Genomic DNA, 21,301 nt, shown 5'->3' on the forward strand with positions numbered 1-21,301 from the left:
AAATGAACAAGTTGACTGACTTTTTTTTTTCTTTGCCACTGATTATCTGGAAACAACCATTGAGGCAGGAACTTTGCCAGAGGTGTTCATAGATTGTAAAGAGATGTAAACTCAAGAAATTGTGATTCACTCCCTCTGAAGAAGTTTAATCGTCACTTTCCTCAGACACTGCATTCCAGCAACTCTTCAGCTCTGGAAATCCTACTCTTTTTTTTCCCTTTCATTTCAGCAGCCCAGCAGAAAGCATGATATGCGACCAGCACCCTGGAATGCACATTCCTGATTAAGCTCTTCCTGAGATTTGGGTTCTGGGACCAGCTCCCACCTTGCCAACATATTTCACCATTCAGTGGCCTTAAAATAGTATAACACTGCTGGCCATTGGCTTGTTTCTTGAGACCATACTGATACTTTTTTCTTCGACATGTGCTGGCAAGGTGCTGATTCTGGATTTCCATTGCCTGCTTAGGCAAAGCAGTATTTGTTCTCCACATTCTAAATACACTTATTTTATTTTATTTGCTTGGAATAGGTACTTCCTCTTCTCACACCAGAAGGCATGCAGAATAACTGTAGGTATTATGAATAGCAGGTGTGAGACGTGTGTCGTCCACAAATCACATTCCTCTATTCCAGTGCATAAAGATCATATGAACAAGGCCATGGGACCAAACGTGTTCAGTGCAAAGGTATGAATCAAGATTCATTTCAGGAATTACACTCACATTACTGTGCCCACAAAGCCAATTTAGAGTGAGGGTATGATGCAGTAGTCTCACACTTTGGGCTTGTGATGATACCACGGAGTCAAAGCTTACTTGCCACAAAATACATTTATTTTGAGTACGGAAGGTGCTTCTTTCCTTCTGAGTGGGCAAAAAATGTTCAGTCTTCCTTGCACAGCATGAAAGAACACCACATAAGAGGGTGATTTTCATATGGGACAAATATTTCATGAAAGGTTTCTGCCCCATTTTGGTACAAACTAGTATAAGCCAGCTTTTAATACACCTGTTTTTGTCTAAAACACATAGTTTTGTATCACATCAGCATTGGGTGTGCAGCTGGTTTGTCTTCTTCAAACTAGATGAAAAAAGGGCTTTCAGGACTTAAAGGATCAGTAACAAATGTTTTGACAGAATGTTGTGGATTGTGGATAAGACTTCTGTGATGACAGTGATAACAAACTCAGAGAACAATTTCTCCCATCCAGTTCTGTTTGACTCCTTTACCAGCTCCTGCAACTGCTAGGAAAAGGGCTGCAGATGTAAATCTCTACCCACTCTTCAGTTTTGGTGAGAACACACCCACCCACCCAATACACTATTTGCAGTAGGATGGAAGCTCTGAACCTTACTGTCCTAAAACTCTTCCACACTTTGACTATGCAATGCTAATAATGACTCAAGGTTGGGACTGGTTTTATTGCTATAAAATGATGAGAAAGAGGGGCTCTGGAGAACAAGAAACAGAAAAGATGCCTTCTTCCTTGTCTTCCCTCCTGAAACATCCTTCTGTTCTGCAGTAAGAATTTTTATATTTTATTTCATGGCATGCTCCACCCCCCTCTGTGAATTTAACTATTAGAATTATGAGTTTGAAAGCCTTCATTTGTAAAAACAGCTTTCCCATAGCTTTATCTCAGTTAATCGAAACTTTTAAAAAGCAGTGCACAAGAAACAATGTGTTGGTTAAATAGAAGTTTATTACATGCTGCCTAAATAAATCAATGCAATACGCTGAATCATCTAATGACAGACACACAACTGACCTTAAACTTCAGATTAGTGTAACCGCTTATACATCATGAGTGCATTTTTTGTTTCTAAAGTCAAAGGTTTCATAAATAGAAATCATTACTTAAACCACCCGTCAGGCAAGAGCCTAAAGCATCTGAAAGCTAAAGCAGCATAAACAAAAGAACAGAGAATCTCAGCCAACGGTTAGCAGTAGAGCCGAGTTTTACTTTGAGCCAGGAATTATTTGGCACCTCCAATGCCTTCCCAGATATGAAATGTAAAACGTGAAACAAAAGTTAGGCCAGCACTGCCACAAGCTGCATACATTAATTAGCACAATTAATGCTTTGGTGTTCACTGCAAAGAAAATTAATAGTCCTCCTAAGACAATGCATGAAGCAGAGGAAACCCTGAGGAGTACCTATGTGGCATGCCGTGTGTTCTTTGAAGAACACTCAGGGCTCTTGGAAATGCCACATGTCCTGGCCTATCGGGGACAGACCTGCCCCATTTCCCACATCAGTTGGGAACATCGTGTCAGGGAACGTGGTAGGGTCCAAAGGCATGGTTGTGCCAGCAGCATCCACAACTGGGAGCCCTTCTGGTGCTAGTGGCCCCCCTGTAGCTTGGGGTTCCCCTAATGGTCCTTTGCTCTGGCCAGCTGGATGCAGGAGATAGCTGTTGGCATTTGGTGAGGCACCAATAGCTGGATTGCCCTCTAGGGGGTTGATAGGGTTCCCCTTGCCTGCAGGATTGGCCCCAACATTAGCTCCGCCTTTTACATCAGGCTGTTCAGTGATGCCGAGTTGATCATCTTCAACCGTGTAATCGCCTGGCTGGTTCAGCGCCATGTGTCGTAACCTAGCATCTGTGGCAAAGAGATCAGGGCCCGGGGCCTGGTAGGCTGGGGGACCAAATCCACCACCCTGGGGAGGAAAAACACGTATTAACTGCAATGGCTTTACATTCCCCACATGCCCAAAGCTCATATGTTTTGCAATGAATATATTGCCAAAGTTAGAACCTCTGGGTCAGTTTGTAAAACTGGGTTCTCAGATGTTGAAGGACTACAGCTGCCAGAAACCGTAGGCAGGACTTCTGGGAGCGGAAGAACTAATCATGGGAGCCCCTGTTCTACATAACTCTAATTATTGTTAACGTTGTACTTACTACTGATACAGTATCACTGTCCTGGTGGCCAGGAGGGGACAGGAATACTTGCTTCATATGTTGCTGTTTTTGGAATGAGACGGGTGCCTTTGCTGCCTCCCTTTTCTCTGTAAAATAGCTTCCCCAAAGGGCCATCCTTCAGATAAACTGAACAAGGAAAGCCCATCATGTCCACCCAACACAGACAAATGGGATGATGGGAGTTGTCCTCTGATATTCTGGAGGATGCTGGCTTGGGGGGAAAATGATTTAACACCATGTAGCCATGTTAACAAAACCAAAGGCTTTCATGGCCAGGATCGGATGATTGTTGTGGGCTTTCTGGGCTGTTTGACCATGTTCTTAAGGTTTTTCTTCCTAACGTTTTGCCAGTCTCTGTGGCCGACATCTTCAGAGGACAGGAGTCAGGACTCTGTTCTGACAGAGCACAGACAGAGTTCTGACTCCTGTCCTCTGAAGATGCCGGCCACAGAGACTGGTGAAATGTTAGGAAGAAAAACCTTAAGAACACGGCCAAACAGCCTGGAAAACCCACATCACTGTATATATTTCCTTGATTCTGCTGCACATCATCATCATCTGTTACTAATAGGAGTTGTGATCTCAATGTTAGAACATCAAGGCCAAGACACATTTATTCCTGATGTTATGGAAGGAAATGGGAAAATTAACAAGAGAGACCTTCTACTCTTTTTGGCATGTGCTGATATGTGTTCTGCTCTTTGATGCAAGAAAAGCAGAAAATCAATTTCCTTCACTTAGTTGGCACTCCTGTATCCATTTACCTGGCTATAAGTCATGCCCAGTTCTTTCAACCTTTCCTCAGAGGGCTTGGTTTCTATTCCCACGACCATCCTTGCTGCCCTCCTCTGAACTTGTTCCAGTCTGTTGTCATCCTTATTAAAGTGCAGTGTCCAGAACTGGACACAGTACTAAAGATGAGGCCTAACCAGTGCCAAATAGAGGGGAACTAGTACTTTACAGAATAGGGGCACTATACTTCTGTTAATGCAACCTAAAATAGAATTTGCTATTTTTTGCAGCCACATTACACTGTTGGCTCATATTCAGCTTGTGGCCTACAAAAATTCCAAGATCCTTCTCGCTTATGGCATTACTGAGCCAAGTGTCCCCCATCTTCTAACTGTGCACTGGATTATTTTTCCTGTAGGTGTAGAACTTTGCACTCATCCTTATTAAATGTCATTCTGTTGTTTTCAGCCTAGTGCTTGAGCCTATCAAGTTCTTTTTGAACGTTGTTCCTGTCTTCCAGGGTATTAGCTATCCCACCCAATTTTGTGTCATTATCTCCAATTTATACCAGAGCACTGGTATTTTTGGCAAGGTGAGATGTAACATCAGAGGGGCTACAATTCTCCCACCCCTGATTTATAGCACAATGAGTTTTGGGGGAATGGAATTTCATAGTTCAAGGAATGTCATGTTCACCACCCACCTGCATTTCTTCTGAGCTTACTATTCCTAATCTGCCAGGAGCAGCCTAAGAACAACAGAAACAAACCATGTGTCATTAATGTATCATTCCAGACCAATACATTCCCAGTTGAATCCCTTCATTTTAGAGTGTCACAGACCCATTTTTTCATTGACTGTAGCAAAGTCACACACATAGCCATCGTTGTTCACGATGTGCCGATCACGGAAGTAGCCCAGCCAACACTTTGCCACTTCCCTGCATGGCCAACCACTCAGCAGCTAAGTGGGGAGACTCATCATCCCACACCCAGAGTGGTCAGCCATGCAGGGAAGCAACGGCTGAGCTACTTGCACAGTTGGCACATCGCTAATGACAGCCACGTGCACTGCGCAGCATGAGGTGGGTGGGCTGGCTGGTTCTGGGGGGAGGTTTCAGGTGGACCAGGCTCCTGCAGTGCTAATATTTGTATTCATTTCCATGGGAGACAAATGTGAACATTCCATGTCTATCTCAGATTAAAACAATCCAGGGTAGATCAATTGGCCCTGTGGAATTGGAGTTACCTGCCTCCATTGGCTTCTGGCTGCAAAAGTTGTCCATTGTCTGCCATCTTATGTCTCAGATGGATGATTTTTATGGGGGCGTAGGGTTTGTTTGTTTTCTTTTAATATGTTTTATATATTTTATATGGTTTTAATAATATTTTGTAAGCCGCCCAGAGTAGTGGTCAGTTCACTAAATGGGCGGGGGAATAAATCTAAATAAATAAATAATAATATAGGCTTCCCTGCTTTCTAAAACATTGCTGTATTGTGGAGAGAAATCATGTACTCTGGTGAGTTCTGCTTTCCTCCATTGCAAATGTTAGCCCTTTTAAAATTAAAAATCTGAAAACCATAGTATACAAGGGTAGATTCAATGATCACGCTAGTGCTTTTTCTCTGACATTTGAGTCGCTGCATTCATTTTAATGTAGACAGATAAATAGAGGCAAACTCTATATGGAAAAATTATTTCCTGCATTCTGTCACATTTTTGCATCCTAGTATAACTTAAAAGAGAAAGGGATTATACAAAATAAATGTTGGAATACCAATAACTCAAAATCATATCAGGTTGAAGTTTTAGAAAAGTCAGCTCATGAATTAGCAAAAGTCATCTAGGACAGAGAGCTACTTAACAGTCCTGGGTGGACACATAAGTTGTGTGTATGAGATGCAAAACTTTGTGAGCCCCGTGGTAAAGTGGTTAAAGTGCAGTACCACGGCCAAGCCTCCACTCAGGACTTGAGTTTGATCCTGGTGGGTAGAGACAGCTGATCAAGTCTGACTCAACCTTCCATCCTTTCCAGGTCAGTAAAATGAGTACCCAGCTTGCTGGAGGGACAAGGTGTTGTGTCTTGCAGTATATTCTTTCTGGCCTCTTAGCTATAACTTCTCTCATTCAGTTCTGTCATGGCATGTCCCTCATTTGGAATCAGTCATTCAGAAAGCTTTTGCGGGCAAAGAATGTGTAAACCAGCTGTAACTCTTTAACTAGGGGATAGGTGGTGCATGCCTTTAAGTCATATATCCAATATTTAAGGAGTGATTTTACCAGTGCCCACTCAAATTTCCATGGCCAAACAAGGGTTAATCCCTCAAGTCCCAGTCTCTGGGATAATTTTATGCTGGAGAAGTTATAGATGTGAAATCTCAAGATGTTTGCTTACTCAGTTTTCCAGATGTGTTCCTTTAATTGAGTAGTTGACATGCAAACTTAACTCAGTGGCTCCCACCAAGTTTCATGAACCAAATTGTGATCAGAAAAATGATGCAGGGAAGAGGAGAAGGAAGCACTGGGATTGGCAAGAGTAGAAAGGGATGCTATCCTTTATTGTGGGGTGTCCCCCTTCACGGGTGGCCCACTTGGTCCATAACTATGGATGAAAGTTAAGTGTTTCACTTGAGGACAGTTTTGTCGCAGAAATAAAGTTTATCTCTCAGACCAAGTACTGGGTAACCCTGCTCTCTCTCTCTCTCTCTCTCTCTCTCTCTCTCTCTCTCTGTGAGTGTGGGTGAGGGTGTGTGAGTGTAAGAGAAAGGCTTAGGCCCTGGGGCCAAATCTGGCCCTTTGGGGGCTCAGACAAACTCTCTGGAGTTCACCAAAGGGCCACAACCTCTTGATTCAATGGGACTACTTGGTAGTTTCCCAGCTTTTCTCTGTGGCTTTTTCTCATGTTCAAAAAGGTCCCTCTTTAAGGCTGAGTTACCAGCAGTAAAAACCTTAAACTGAAATGTGCTGGCATTTTAGGTACCCTTGGCCATTGCCTTGCCCACCACCAGAATATGGCACCCAAGAAATTCTCTGGGAGTTCCTTGTCTTACTGTAGACCGATCACCCAGGGATACACTGCTTTTCCACTCAACATTGCAATAAGGATTTCAGTAGTTGTAAATGAACAGAAGATACTTACTCCTTGGTTTGCTACATAGGGCATGTAATACAAGTTCGGATAAATCTAGACAAAGGAAACAAATAATTAACAAAAGAGGTTGGTTATAAAAAGCAATAGTTGTTTTTTGTGTGAGGTAAAGCAGTAAACAATTAAAAAGGGGGAAAGGATACTGACTTTTTAGACCAGACCAGTGGCTTGCCTGAGTCCACAAATTGCTCCCAATGGTAGTCATAGCAAACTGTTCAAAGCCAGGATAGGGCAACTTGTGACCCTCTAGATATGGTTGGACCTTTAACTTTCTTCAGCCGTAGCCAGCAGAGGTGAGGGAGAATGAGAGGTGATGTCCAAATAATATTAGTCCCTTTTCCCTCTCTCCCAGAGAGTGTGGCCCTCAGGCTTCCAACAAATCGGAAAAATGTTCCTTGACCATGGCGAGATTCCTCCCTCTTGCTGTAGGACACCCACCAGTGAATACTAACAATAGCAATAATTAAGAAATAGAGTTTCTCTTTACTGTTGCTGAGTACTCTACTGGGATACCAAGCAAGCATATGTGCATGTGTGCATTCATCTAATAGATAAAAGGAAGCCATCTGACTGCTATGTTTGTCCTTGTGTCATTTCAGTTCATTGAGGACGACAGAGAAAGAACTAGTACAGCGTTCTTGCATATTTCCTTGACTCATGTCCAGTTGACGAGTCAGTGTGGCAAAAGGGAAATCGATACTGGCAGTAGGACTCCATTTTGAGAATCAACTTACAGATTGCTGTGGTGGTGGTTGTGCTTGGTCTTGCTGGTTTCCATGCAAACCTAGGTAGATCTGGGAAAATGTGAAAAAAATCAAAATTGTGGATGGATTCCTAATTGGCGCTCCTATCATAAACAGAACATTAAAGGTCCAGGGACTTACATGAGTTATGAAAGCCCAGGCAAATGCTGTGTTGGGCTGCATTGCTAATAGAAAGCCAAGTTTAAGAGATATTGATTTTCACAACAGCAAATAAGTCCATTGCTTCCTAAGATTAGATTTGAAATTTAGTCTTTAGAGCACGTAGTCCATATTCTAACATTGTAGCTCCATAATAATGTTTTTATCCTCCTTTGGGAAATGATAAGGCCATAAACCTAAACTAGATTCTCTTAAACATGTGTGTGTGAGAAATTCACGTCTGAAGTGTTTTTAAGGTTTTACTTAAGCCATTCCTCCCAGAATGAATGCAGAAACAAATACAATTTCTTCTCCTACATCTGTATATTTCTGGGTTTGCAATGTATGACACAAAATAATTTACATATATTTGGATAATATATAAAAACAATGGCTGAAACTGTGTCATGTATCTACGTGAGCATAACTCAACCTTACAACCCACAGTAGCTACAATAGCACCAAGATGGGAATGCTATCCTCTAAGCACTTCCACCAGTGCATTGTCCAATTGGTCATGACGGAGAACATACAACTGATGGGGCAATTGAATTGTGCATGTAATACCCAACAAAGCTGTGCCTGTGTAATTATGTTATGCAGAGATGAACTGGATTCCAGCCACTTTGTACATTTCCTAGATGCGCACAAAGAAGTTTCAGGCTTGGAAAACCTGGATTAGAAACCTGGATAGATTTTTTTTAAGAAACCTGGACAGATTTTTTAATGATTTTTTTTTTCTAAAGGGAACCAATATGAGATGACGTTGAATTCAGAGAAGACAAAGACAGGACAAGAGATGAAAAGTGAGCAGCAGAAGAAAAAAAAAGGTCTAAAGAAATGGTCTACAAACCATCTGCCCTTCACAGTTGGAGATGGGCTGACATTTTCAGATGATTTCTCTACATCTTTACAAGAACTGGTTAGGTTATCCTAGGCTGGAAATCAGCCCAACATGCTTGCTGTGAACAGCTCAAGTTTCAAAAATTACATTGAAGAGATGAGCAGAAACAAACCTGTGGAGAGGGGTTCAAAATGAATGCCTCTTGGAAGCAATAAAAGGTCAGGCTTTTTGATGTTGGTCTTATTTAATTTGCGGTATTAATCAAATACTAGCAGGGATGTTGGTGCCAACCTGGGTCATCCTCATGTTGCCTCCATGGGTGGGCCCCCCAGCAGTGGAACCCTAGTTGGCATTGCCTTGGTAGTGACAGTTAGGTGCAGCAGTAGCACCTGAAAACTAGACCTTCTTTTTGCCTGTGCTGCTACTGGCACCGGCTATTTTAATCCATCCACAATGTTTCTGGAGCCCTGGCACTGTGTTGTTCTGCATGCCAGTATGCCTGTGTCCAAAGAGCATTATAGAGGAACTTGAACCATATGCACCAGCTGCAACCACTCAGGCTACAATGCTGATAGGAGCCACCGCTTGAGTTCCTCCCGAGGCCTCAAGCCCACAAGCACCTACCCCAGCAGTGTTGACCCTGATGCACTAAATACTGCAAGCAACCATGTCTGAGAATGTTCAGATGGACTCATCTGCCTAGAACAAAGCACACGTCAGTGTTTTCACCCAACTGTTTTTTTAAGTTGAAACTATAATTTCCAGCTAGGGCAGAAGCATGTCAAGAGAAGTTCCAGGAATCTCAAGGAGAAACATAGCATAACTGGGGTATACACAGGCCATGCTTAATCCACTTTTCCCTAGCCCAATGTACAATGATCTTTGTATGAGGCTAATGTCTTGCCTCTGTTCTCCATTGATTTGCTTTCTTGTTAAAAGGGTAATAACAGGTGCCTTCTAACATGATATACACACAGAAAAGGAAAGGTATTTTAAATCATTGGTGTCTGTTTGGGGTAACTGATCATGTTTTGGGTATTTATATCCAACTTGACCAAAGTCCATAGTACTGCCTGCCAGTGTTGCACATCCTCATATTCCTTTCTGCAACTGATGTTCTATGACTAGGTTTCCTGACCACCACATACCATCTAGGGCACTCCTGATTGGATCTGATATTGGAAGGAAAACAATGCTTGGCGAATACCAGGACTGTCCAAGGAAGAATGCTTCCTGAAACTCTGGAAAAATACTGCCAGTCAAAGTTGACAAGTCAAAGTTAGAAGGATCAGTACCAGGTACAGTGGTGCCTCACTTGATGATGTTAATCCATTCCAGCGAAATCGCTGTAGAGCAAAATCGTCATCAAGCGGGGGGGGAAAAACCCATTGAAACGCATTAAAAACCGGTTAATGCGTTCCAATGGGCTAAATACCTAATCATCCAACAAAGATCCTTCATAAGGCGACCATTTTCTGGTGCCTGTCTTGCGAAAATTAAGTCCTGAAAATAGCAGGGAGCCATTTTGCACAGCGGGTGGCCATTTTGAGAGCTGCCAATCAGCTGTTTTCAGATCATTGTAATGTGAAGAATCGGTTCCCGAAGCAGGGGACCGATTGTCGTAAAGCAATTTTTGCCCATTGAAACATTGTTTTGCGATCGCAAAAGCGGATTCGTCGTTTAATGAGGTAATTGTTAAGCGAGGCACCACTGTATTATAAAGATAGTTTCCTGTGCTTCAGGCTTTGGGTCCTGAGTTTCCAGATTCAAGAATCAAACTTGAAGGCCTCCCACCTCTACGAGTGGGCTTGGAAATGTATACTGTATACGGTCTGTGTAGAAACTGACCTGTTGAGTTTGTCGGTCCAAGGGTGGCCGCTTCTTCTGTGGAACGACAGGCTGATTCCCTTCTGGTAATGGCGTCTGCTGAAATGGTGGCTGCATCTCATACTGTTGGAGTTGGGCTTGCATGGTAGGAGTGAGATCAGTGAATTGGTAGTGAGGTTGCTCTGGTATTCCAGGCCGTTGAAGCAGAGTGGGTGTTTGCTGAGATGGCAGTGGAGGTGGATGCACTGGCATAGTGTATTCATACTGCAGGGCCAAGAGAAGACAAATAGCGAGGAGGGGGGGAAATGAAGGGCTTCGGGGCACACTGGAAAGTGGTACATTCATTTAAAACACACACACACACACACACATTGCATCTGATGAATTAGGTTCTTACCTACACAGTCTCAAGCTATAATTTGTTTGCTCATTCATTTCATAGCTGCCGTGCAATTTCAGTTTGGAGACAAGTGTAATTTAGGAAAAAATAAGTAATGACTAACATCTACTGTTCATTTATTTATTTGATTTATATGCTGCTTTTCTCCCAGAAAGTCTGAAATAAACGAGACATCTACTTGTGCTGCCTTCAGTGGGATTTACCTATGACTCATACTTTCACAGTCGTGACATTTGTCTGTTTGTAGCGCCTGACTAATCCTAGCCGTCTCCTGAATTATGTTCTCAAAAGCCATTTAAATCACAAAGGAATATACAACAGTCTGCAAGAGGTCACCTCCATAAAAAGGGCTAAGCTGCGGAGGACCAATGAAGGAAACCAACTGCCTGGAAACAATGGCCGGGATCCAATAGGATGCTACTGGAGCAAAACAACAACAACAACAAAACAAAAAAGAAAAAAAGCACCTCAACTAGCACAGGTTGCATGAACCAGTCCACAAACCTGCCCAGTTTGTGATTTTTTTTGTAGTTTGCAGTCCAATTCATGACCATCTCTATTAGCAGCTAGAAGCTCTGGCTTTAATCAGATCACAATTTGATTCTGCTACGTCTGAATAAACTTCAGCTTTAGAAAAAAAAGTTTCATGTCTTTGGAATTAGCACAATTGCACAAACTGCAATTGTTCCTTTCCTAATGTGCATGTAGCAGCTTTCACTTAACTTCTTTCATAGACTAAATAATGCATAGTTCCGAGTCTTACTAGATCTTCACTGCAGCTTTTTCACACCTAGTTACAACACTTTCCCCGAAACAGGTCCCCCTCTATATGTTTTGAGCATAGATCTGTGGCCATTAAACATGGATCAGTTCCAAGCCCGCCCACCCCTCAGATGCTGGAAAACACAGATTACAGTGAATGCTAAACATAGTGTGATCTTTGTCTCCCTCTAGTGGCCAGTTCTGGAAAGACAATCTTTAGAAAAATATATATTTCTAGGATTTTTCCTTTAACATTTTTAATATTTTCAGATTGTCGATAAATGAATCAGCAGATATTGTTGTGGACTTGATTGAACCTTGCTCTACAAAAGTTCCCTACAGTTGATCTGGAGACTAGTAACACACACCAAGATTTCAGTGAATAATTTCATATTTAGTGAACACAGGAATATTCACAAATACTTCCAAAGACACACAAAAATCAACTGAACAACTAATACTATTTCTGGAAAGGCTTGTCTTAATAATCCTAAATTAAGACATCATCCTAAACTGTACAGCATCTAGAAGAATAATGGCTTGGAACACTTACTCGTTGAGTTTCATGGTCTTGAGGTCTTTGCCTCAACCAGTAGAATGAAGAATGTGGTGGCAGGTGATTGTGCATCCATGGTGGAAAAAATAAATCACCATAGCTGTAAGGCATGGCATACTAAAGAAATGGTGAAAGTAGATACATTTACTCTGAGGTTGTAATTCCGATGTTAAGGTTCTCAAAGGCTCAATTTAGAATTCAAATTAAAATTCAAATCAAGACTTAGCAGACAAAATTAGCTCAGAAATAATACATATTTTCAATAAGGTTTTAAAATAATCCTGTTTATATTTATTTTAGATTTCCAATTATTTTCTGCTTAGTAATATATGCATAAATGTAGTTAAAGAGAAGGAGACAGAAGAGTAATACATCAATATTTATGACTTATTCTTCCTGCTGGCATCAAGGTGGGTTACAAACGAGGAAACAAACAAAATCAACATACACTACATTAATATATAAAACATGAAACTAGTGCAATAGACACAGTACGCAGGATTAAAGCCAGCATTGAATTAAGATCTCTCATTTCCTTTGTGAATATAAATACATTTGTGTGCATTTTTAAATAATATGGATGCAATCCAATGAGTATTAACTTAATGACAAGAACTACCGTCCTAAGCACAGTTGCTTTAAGTTAAGCCCCGTGGAATCCTTCATTAAAGGATTTTGACTCTTAAATAAACAGTGGCTAAAATCCTGTTGCTTAGCATAGTAAGTTACACTATAGTAGTCCCACTGAATCAGTAAACTCTTCCATAACTTCCATTGATTCAATGGACTTACTCTGGTTGCAACTTAAGTTGCAATTAGGGTAAGTCCATTGAATCAATGGACTGTTGGAGAAGTTGACTTATGAAATCCTCATTTAGTTGATGGGCTTACTCTAATGCAACTCATTATGCAAAGCAACAGGATTTCAGCCATTGACTGAAGGTTGGGTTCCACTTCCAAGGAACCAGTAGAACAAAATAGGCAAAACAGCCTGGAACTGTTTCCTGACTTACTTGGGAGTAAATTGAATGATACCTGTAATAGTGCAGCCCAATCTTTCACATGTTTACTAAGACTCACTAACCCAATGAATTTTAAATATATGGGGATGAGACTACAGTCTTTTCACTTTGGTCTCTGGCTGCAATAAATCTTCTGTTTGATTATGACTTTAGTCATGGGCAATTTAAGACAGATTAGGGCCCATACATGCAAGCTAGGGATAGTGAAATTGTGCCCCTCTTAGAAGTTTTTGGATATGAGCTTTGATTCTCCTTGAGCATTGACAGTGCTTGCTGGGACTGTTGGGAATTGAAGTCCAACATCACGTAGAGAGCTGTGTGCCCTTGGTTTAAGCCAAAAGGTAAAGTATAGACGTACCTTTCTTATTTTGCAATGAGCCTCATGGCACAGTGGTTAAACTGCAGTACTGCAGCCAAAACTCTGCTCGCAACCTGAGTTCAATCTCAGGGAGCCAGGTTGAGGTTCACTCAGCCTTCCGTCCTTCCAAGTTCAGTAAATTTAGTACACAGCTTGGGGGGGGGGCATGGCTGCAATGCGTAGTCTGCATAATTACATTGTAAACTTTTCAGACAATGCTTTAAGCACTGTATAAGGAGCACACTTTGCTGCTTCTGATTTACCCTGAAAATATTTGTCATGCATTGAACCATGTATGGATTAATATGATGGTGATCCTTACTCCAAAATTTTGGTGGAGCACCCCCCCCTTGCCCATATCTCTGTGCTGAACTTTATTATTTATAAACCTACTCCTACTCCTCTCCTTAGTATTTTATTAATTGCTATGCATCTTTCCTGAAGAATAAGAGTGTGGAATAGCAGTGTAAATGTAATCTTGAGAATACATTCATTTACAAATATGCTTTTAACTATTTTTATTATTATTTTTAAAAAAGAGGCTACTAGGAGTTTATTTTACCTGTGAGAGAGCATTAGGTCCATTGCGTCCACCCATTTGTCTCATTGTCTGAAAAACATTTTTTTAAATATTGTCAGTGTTTACATAAGTTCTCCTTATATCCATCTAAGGTCCATTTTTGATGCTGTTTTAGCACCACAAAACTGGAGCTTATTTATATTGCCTTATTTTAAAACCAGAACTGTCATCTAGACCCGTGGAACCCTTCTCCACTAGCCATGCTGCCTGTGGTTTTGGGGAGTTGTAAGCCAAGAACACCTGGGTTACCTGAGGTTGGGAACCACTGCTCTAGACCAAAGGTGAGAATACTTCCAAACATGTGCAGAGTGCACCATTCTCTTGCATGTTGGATAAGGTGGCAAACTACCTGGATCAAAAGAATGGGGGGGAATTCTGCTGTCCAGAAGGTTGTATGTGACTGGACAGTTTATTCTGGAAGACCCAAAAACAGTCTATGAAAACAAGTGCCTGACAGTTCATTTCCAGAAATTAGTATGTGGGGATGAGTAAGAACTTTTTAAAAAGCAGTTTAGAAAATCTGTGAGAATTCCTGGAAGATCCCAGTATTCACAGTTCCTCCCAGATGCATATGTAGAACTGGATGCAAATTGAGAACAAAAACTATTCATTTTTTAGCAGTAATTAAGTACCAAATATATGTGAAAATGATTTGAAAACGGGCTTTACCGATGAATATTTCTACTTCTGAATTGCACATGAAGAACAGATCCCAGGAGGAACAGTCAATTTGCTGTGTAGCACCCTCATTCTTATATGGCAATGAGGTAATTCTTAAAAGCATAATTTGTAGATCATCTAACTCAGGAGAAAACCACATCAAAGATAGTGCTGGGTAGTGAAATGGTAATAAAACCCTACATGCTGTAGAATGGTTTAGTTTCTAATCATCCCAGAAAATGTATTGGAGATAGCTGATAAAGATAAGAATTAAAAGTAAAAAATCTTGAAGCCCCATTTGAAACATCGTTCCCTCTTTCAAAAATTGCCTTGACTGAAGTTTTGCATCATGCTACATCAATAACATCAAATCATCAACATATGACTCAAACGAACACAGATAACTTGGCCGCTGGTAATTTAACTTGTCTCTGATATAATCCCATGCCATGTAACCCTTCAGAATGGCACACCCTAAGCAAATTTTGGCTTGGATCAGAATTAGCACAGGAGCCTGAAATTGGAAGGATTCCCCCCCCCTCAGATATAGGACTTTTACTGATCTGATAGAAATAGTGCACAAGCCCATAGCTTATACACATTAAGTGCAATAGCAAATTATATTAGCAAGTACAAAATCAAGGTGGCCGTGAGGCACTAATAAGTTTGCGAATCAGCTTGGTTTGCTTCATTATTAGCCATAAGCAAGTTGTAAGTCAGATTTCTCAAACCCATAAGACTGCCTCAAACACATCTCTTGAACATAAATGCGATTTCAGCTGTAATGACAAGTTGCCTCTAATGGCGGCATCAGTGACGGTTGGTTTTGGTAATTTTCTGCATGTTCAACTACCAATTTCTTGGTGCTGGTGGCAGCACCAGTAGGGGTGGAAAGAAAGAAAAAGGGCCAAGAAATCCCAGACAGGTGGGTAATTCCCCTGAATATTTTATTTCACAACTCTAATGTTTCTTGCTTCCAAGAAATGTATTTGCCCCATTGTGGGTTTCTTCTTATACTGGCACTGGCTGAAGTTCTGTCAGATTGCAGAGACTTCTCTGTGAGATACTGCTAACACTCAGAGAACTACAGTTCTCAGGAGTCCAGATGGTGATGTGCCAGATGTTTTGTAGGAAACTTAAAAGCAGAGAAAGCACTTAGTCCAAATTTTGCAATCCAAAATTTGAAAATAATAACAGCAATAGTAGTAGTAATGGTGGTGGTAGGAATATTTGTGTGTCATCAAGTCAATTCTGACTTATAGTGACCCTTTGCAGGATTTTCTAGAAAATGCTCAGAAATAGTTTACCATTCCCTCTTTTGGGGGTGCCCTGGGACTATGCAGCTTGACCATGATGGACTTTTCTCCATTGAGGGCCAGTGAGAAAATCTAACTCACAACACCAGGCTACATAGCCAGATAACTAAAGCACCGAGCTATCCAGACACTTATCATTCTAATCATTTACAATATCCAAATTATTTATAATTTTTCTAACATGCAAATTTTATTTACTTTTTCAAAATTATTTCCTTGCTTTGCCCCATCCATTTCACCTTTCCTCTTTTAGTCATGTTTTTAGATTGCTGTGCAATTTATGCATTAAGATTATTCACGGGTTCATCAGAGTTCTTTGACAGAGACATCTTTTTTTCAGATTTCAACACTGTTTTCCTCACTAAAGTTATGGGTAGATTAACCAAACCAAAAACTTTGTTGCCAGACAGTATATACATACAGTAGGTATATATATATAAATACAAAATATATACCTCAAGGCTTATGCTACCTAATCCAGGTATCCCAGCATGTTGAGGAAGTATCTGTGAATAAACAAAATATTTATTGATATTTCTCCTTTCTTAGCATTCACATGTGGGAAGATGTTAATCCCTTCTATTTGTAAAGCAATTTATAGGAAAAGCAAGTTCAATACTAGTGACTGAACATATTACATGGAAGCAGTATTGTATCAAGGTTTCAGTAACTAAAATTCCATTGCTAATCCCAGGTGGAGTAGACTACTGAATCAGTGGAACTTGAATATGTGTTGATTTAAGAGGTTTCCACTGATTCAGTGGCTCAATTCAATGGTGGAAGAGGGCTGGCAATTGGATCTAATCTATGCTTTTAATTATTTTAATGACATGTTAATGGCTGGAGTTAGGGACGTGGTGGCACTGTGGGCTAAACCACAGAAGCCTGTGCTGCAGGGTCGGAAGACCAAGCAGTCGTAAAATCGAATCCACGCAACGGAGTGAGCGCCCGTCGCTTGTCCCAGCTCCCGCCAACCTAGCGGTTTGAAAGCATGTAAATGCAAGTAGATAAATAGGGACCACCTCGGTGGGAAGGTAACAGCGTTCCGTGTCTAAGTCGCACTGGCCATGTGACCATGGAAGATTGTCTTTGGACAAAACGCTGGCTCTATGGCTTGGAAACAGGGATGAGCACCGCCCCCTAGAGTCGAACACGACTGGACAAAAATTGTCAAGGGGAACCTTTTCCTTTACCTAATGGCTTGAGTTACTAGTAACATCTCATATTCTTGGAATCTGGTACTTCACTGAGGCAATGGGGGCTGGTTTTCTCTTTGGAGCTATGTTTATTAATTCTCATTCTTATATTTTAAAAGCAATGCATTGGTTAACATAACCAATTAGAACGATCATATTCATCAAAAGTAATTAACATCATCTAATTCACTTCTGAATTTATGTTAACATGTTAGCTATATCACTAATATTTCAACCTCTGTGATATCTTCATGAAAGTAACGAGATTTCTATTAGACATCACTAGCTTTTTCTTTTGATTTCAGTGCAACTAAGTCATTGCTGGCGAGATAGTTCGGTGAGTTCGGTTTCTGGCTGTGGAGCCACAGGTTGGGAGTTCAATGCCCTGCTGTGCTTCCTGGTAGAAGAGCCAGCCTGTGTGGCCTTGGGGCAAGCTGCACTGTCCTAGGGTGCCCCTAGAAGAAGGGAATGGTAAACCACTGCTGAATATTCTCAACCTGAAAAACCCTGAAAAGGGTTGCTGTAAATCTGAATTGGCTTGACAACACACAGCAACAACAACATCAACAACAAGAAGTCTTGAGACCAAAGTTTTTAGTGTAATTATATGAATTACCATATAATTTCAAAGAACAACTTTAAATCTCAGGTTCTCTAACCTTCTTGTATGATTCTTAATTAATGAAAATAAATGATGAAAAACAACAAATTGTGGGAAATGGTATTGGATGGGACCCTCTGTAAATGTATCATTATGAAATTTCTAGTAAAATGCCTGACATTTCAAATTCTTGGCATGTTTTGGCCTCTCAAAACCATTGTCTGTTATCTTCTTAAAATCACAGAGGATGGGTGACATGCCAGATGACTGGAGAAGGGCTAATGTTGCCCCTATCTTCAAAAAAAAAAAAAAAAAAGCAAAAACAAGGAACTATAGACCCATCAGCCTGACATCAAGCCCAGAGAAAATTCTAGAACAGATTATAAAGTGGTCACTCTGCAAGCACCTTGAAAACAATGCAGTAATAATCAGAAGCCAATGTGGATTTGTCAAAAACATATCCTCCCAGATGAATATCTCATTTTTTTTTTTGCTTGGGTAACCTCTCTGCAAAATGGTGGCAATCCTGTAGAATTACTGTGTCTTGACTTCAGCAAAGCTTTTGACAAAATTTCCCATGATATTCTGATTAGCTAACTAGCTGTTGGTTGGATAGAACAGTTATCAGGCGGATACAGATAGTAGGTTGCAAAATCATCCTCAGAGAGTGCTTATAAATGGCTCTTTCTCAAACTGGAAGAAGGGGTACTGCAAGGCCCAGTCCTGGCCTAGTGCTCTTCAACATTTTTGTTAATGACTTGGATAACAGGGTGCAGGGAATCCTTATCAGAATCCTTATCAGAATTGCAGATGACACAAAATTGAGTGCAACAGCTAATACCCTATGAAAAAGATCTTAATCAGCTTGAGCATTGCACTGAAAATTTAAGAAGAGTAAGTGCCAAGTTCCACACCCAGAAAAACGAATCCGAATGCACAGTTACAAGATGAAGGATACTTGGCTCATTACTACTACATGCGAGAAGGACCTTGTAATTATTTCAGATCATGAACTGAATATGAACCAACAAAGTGATGCAGCTACAAAATAGGCAAAGATATTTTAGGCTGTATTTACAGAATAGTCTCCAAGTCCTATGGAGTAGTAGTTCCCTTCTACTGAGCACTGGTTGGGCCTGATCTTGAGTAATGTGTTCAGTTCTAGATATTACAGTTTAAGAAGGCTGCTGACAAACTGAAACAAGTTCAGGGGAGGGCAACAAGGAAGATCAGGGGACTGGAAATTAAGCCCTTTGAGGAAAGACTGAAAGAACTGGGCATATTTAGCCTTGAGAAAAACAAACTGAGGGAAGATACGATAGAACTCTTCAAAGGTTGTCATGCAGAGGAGGGAAAGGATCTGCTCTTAATCATCCTAGAATACATGACATGTAATAATGGCCTCAAGTTACAGGAAGCCAAATTTCAGTTGAACATCAGGAAAAACTTCCTAACAGAGCAGTATAGCAGTGGAATCAATTATCTCAGGAGGTGGTGAGTACTCCAATGCTGGAGACATTCAAGAGAAAATTAGATAACCTGTCAGATATCCTTTGATTTGCATTCCTGAATTGAGTGGGGGGGGGGGTTGGACTTGATTACTTTATAGGCCCCTTCGAATTTCATTATTCTGTTATTCTTTAAATAAAATCAAGATCTTCTTGTGGGTATATGCCATTTAATGCAAATATTACATCTTCTAAAAGGTGATTTACCTGAAGTTAAAGGAGCCAGCATGGACATTATCTACTGTGCACTGAGTCATACAGTGCAGTAGAGAGTAGATAATTTGAGGCAGTTCTCCTCCAAAATGTACTTCATTTGCATTACACTTCTGGGCTTAACAAACAGAATTTTGTCCCCTGATTTCTGTACCTGATTTGCACATGAACCATGCATTAGATGTGAATTCCACTGGTGCTCAGTCATTGCAAAAACTTGGTAAATACTGGGATCAGAAGGGAAGGGAAAATTGCTCTAAACAGAGGATATAATTGGGAAGAGGAGCTGGTGATCACAGTCTCTTAACCATGGTAAAGAGATCAACTGTATGTCTGTCTTCATGAGTAATAATAAATAATAATAATTGCATGCCTCAAGTCAATTCTGATGTATGGTGACCTTTTTTCAGGGTTTTCCAGATAGAGAATACACAGAAGTAAAGATGGGCATGAACCTCCAATTTGGCGGTTCGTAATGGTTTGTTCTTTGGATGCACAGGTGTTCCAAGCCAGCTTCCCTTCCCCACCTCCCCTGGCAGGCGCCCACTCAGAGGAGGAGGCAGGGCAAGGAACCCTGGGACGCTGCCTCCGAATGGCTGCCTGCCAGAGGAGGTGGGAGAGGGAAGCTGACATGCACATGAAACACTTGTGCATCTGAAGAACACACCATTACAAACCACCAACCTGGTGGTTCGTGCCCGTCTCTACTCAGAAGTGGTTTAACATTTCCATCTTCTGGGGTCACCCTGGGACTGTGTAGCTTGCCCAAGGCTACTCAGGCTGGCTCTTTTCTCATCTGGTGCAGTGGGGAATCAAACTCCCAACCTCTGATGACTAAACCACTGAGCTATCCAACCAATTGTTCCATGAGTACCAACAGTTAGTTCCCATTGCATGCTATAAAAACAGTTTTGAGTTTCATGCGATTTACCCTTCCCTTAATAATGAGAAAGAACCAGAAAGCCATTTATTCAGCAGATATGAGAATTGCCTCCCAATACGGCACAAAGGAACTTTCTGAATTAAAATATCACATGTTGATATATATATATATACTGGAAATACATATATAAAATTGGGATACATGGTGGTACTAGGGCCTAGGAGTTCAGAGGGGTGCACCTGGGTCCTAGTGTGTACACAGCCTGAAACCAACATGTTGCCCAGCTCAATCTAGTATATCTCTTTGCATAGAAACAGGTTTCCATTGAATGTCTCTCTGATTAAAGATATCTGCAAATCTCTAACTACATAGATCATTAGCAATACAGAGGAAAATTGTATTGATTACCGGCAGAGCAGAACATATTCCTAATAGGCTTGAGACAAGTATCCATTGTTTCATTTCTGTGAGGCTATGATCCTCACAAATTTCAGAGGATGATGAAGTTCTGGAAAACAAAATATAGTATGTAGTCAATACAAACATCACAGTGACAAATGCTGTGGTTTCCCCAGTTCTTAAGTTAATTTACTATAGACCTATCATTTGAAAAACATCATTATTTATCTTTTAGCAGAGGTTTGGTGAAATTGGTTGTAAGTGCCTTTCCACTGAGATGCAGTCAGTTACTTAATCATTTTTAAATGCTACTATAGATCCAGAGCTATGAAGGTCACAGATGTAGTAATTAAAACCATGATGTTGATTACAGACTATTTTATACTTAAATTTTTCTAACTGCAATTACACTTCCATTACATCTGAAAGGGAACCTGTCCTGAGGATAAATGTTGCCTTCATT

The 21,301-nt window shown here is 40.8% G+C and overlaps 1 protein-coding gene across 1 annotated transcript; it reads right to left on the reverse strand.

The window, feature by feature from the left end:
• Positions 1–1,703: 1,703 nt before the first annotated feature.
• Positions 1,704–20,901, reverse strand: AMBN (ameloblastin). The gene is made up of 9 exons (XM_078384082.1): positions 20,848–20,901; positions 16,494–16,544; positions 14,045–14,092; positions 12,100–12,219; positions 10,406–10,648; positions 7,546–7,731; positions 6,803–6,847; positions 4,366–4,410; positions 1,704–2,665 (listed from the first exon to the last, which is right to left on the reverse strand). The coding sequence occupies exons 1-9, from the start codon at positions 20,899–20,901 to the stop codon at positions 2,195–2,197; spliced, it is 1,263 nt and encodes a 420-aa protein (XP_078240208.1). The 3' UTR covers positions 1,704–2,194.
• Between the last annotated feature and the right edge of the window lie 400 nt (positions 20,902–21,301).

Source organism: Pogona vitticeps, chromosome 2, assembly GCF_051106095.1.
Source record: "Pogona vitticeps strain Pit_001003342236 chromosome 2, PviZW2.1, whole genome shotgun sequence".
Lineage (NCBI taxonomy): Eukaryota > Metazoa > Chordata > Lepidosauria > Squamata > Agamidae > Pogona > Pogona vitticeps.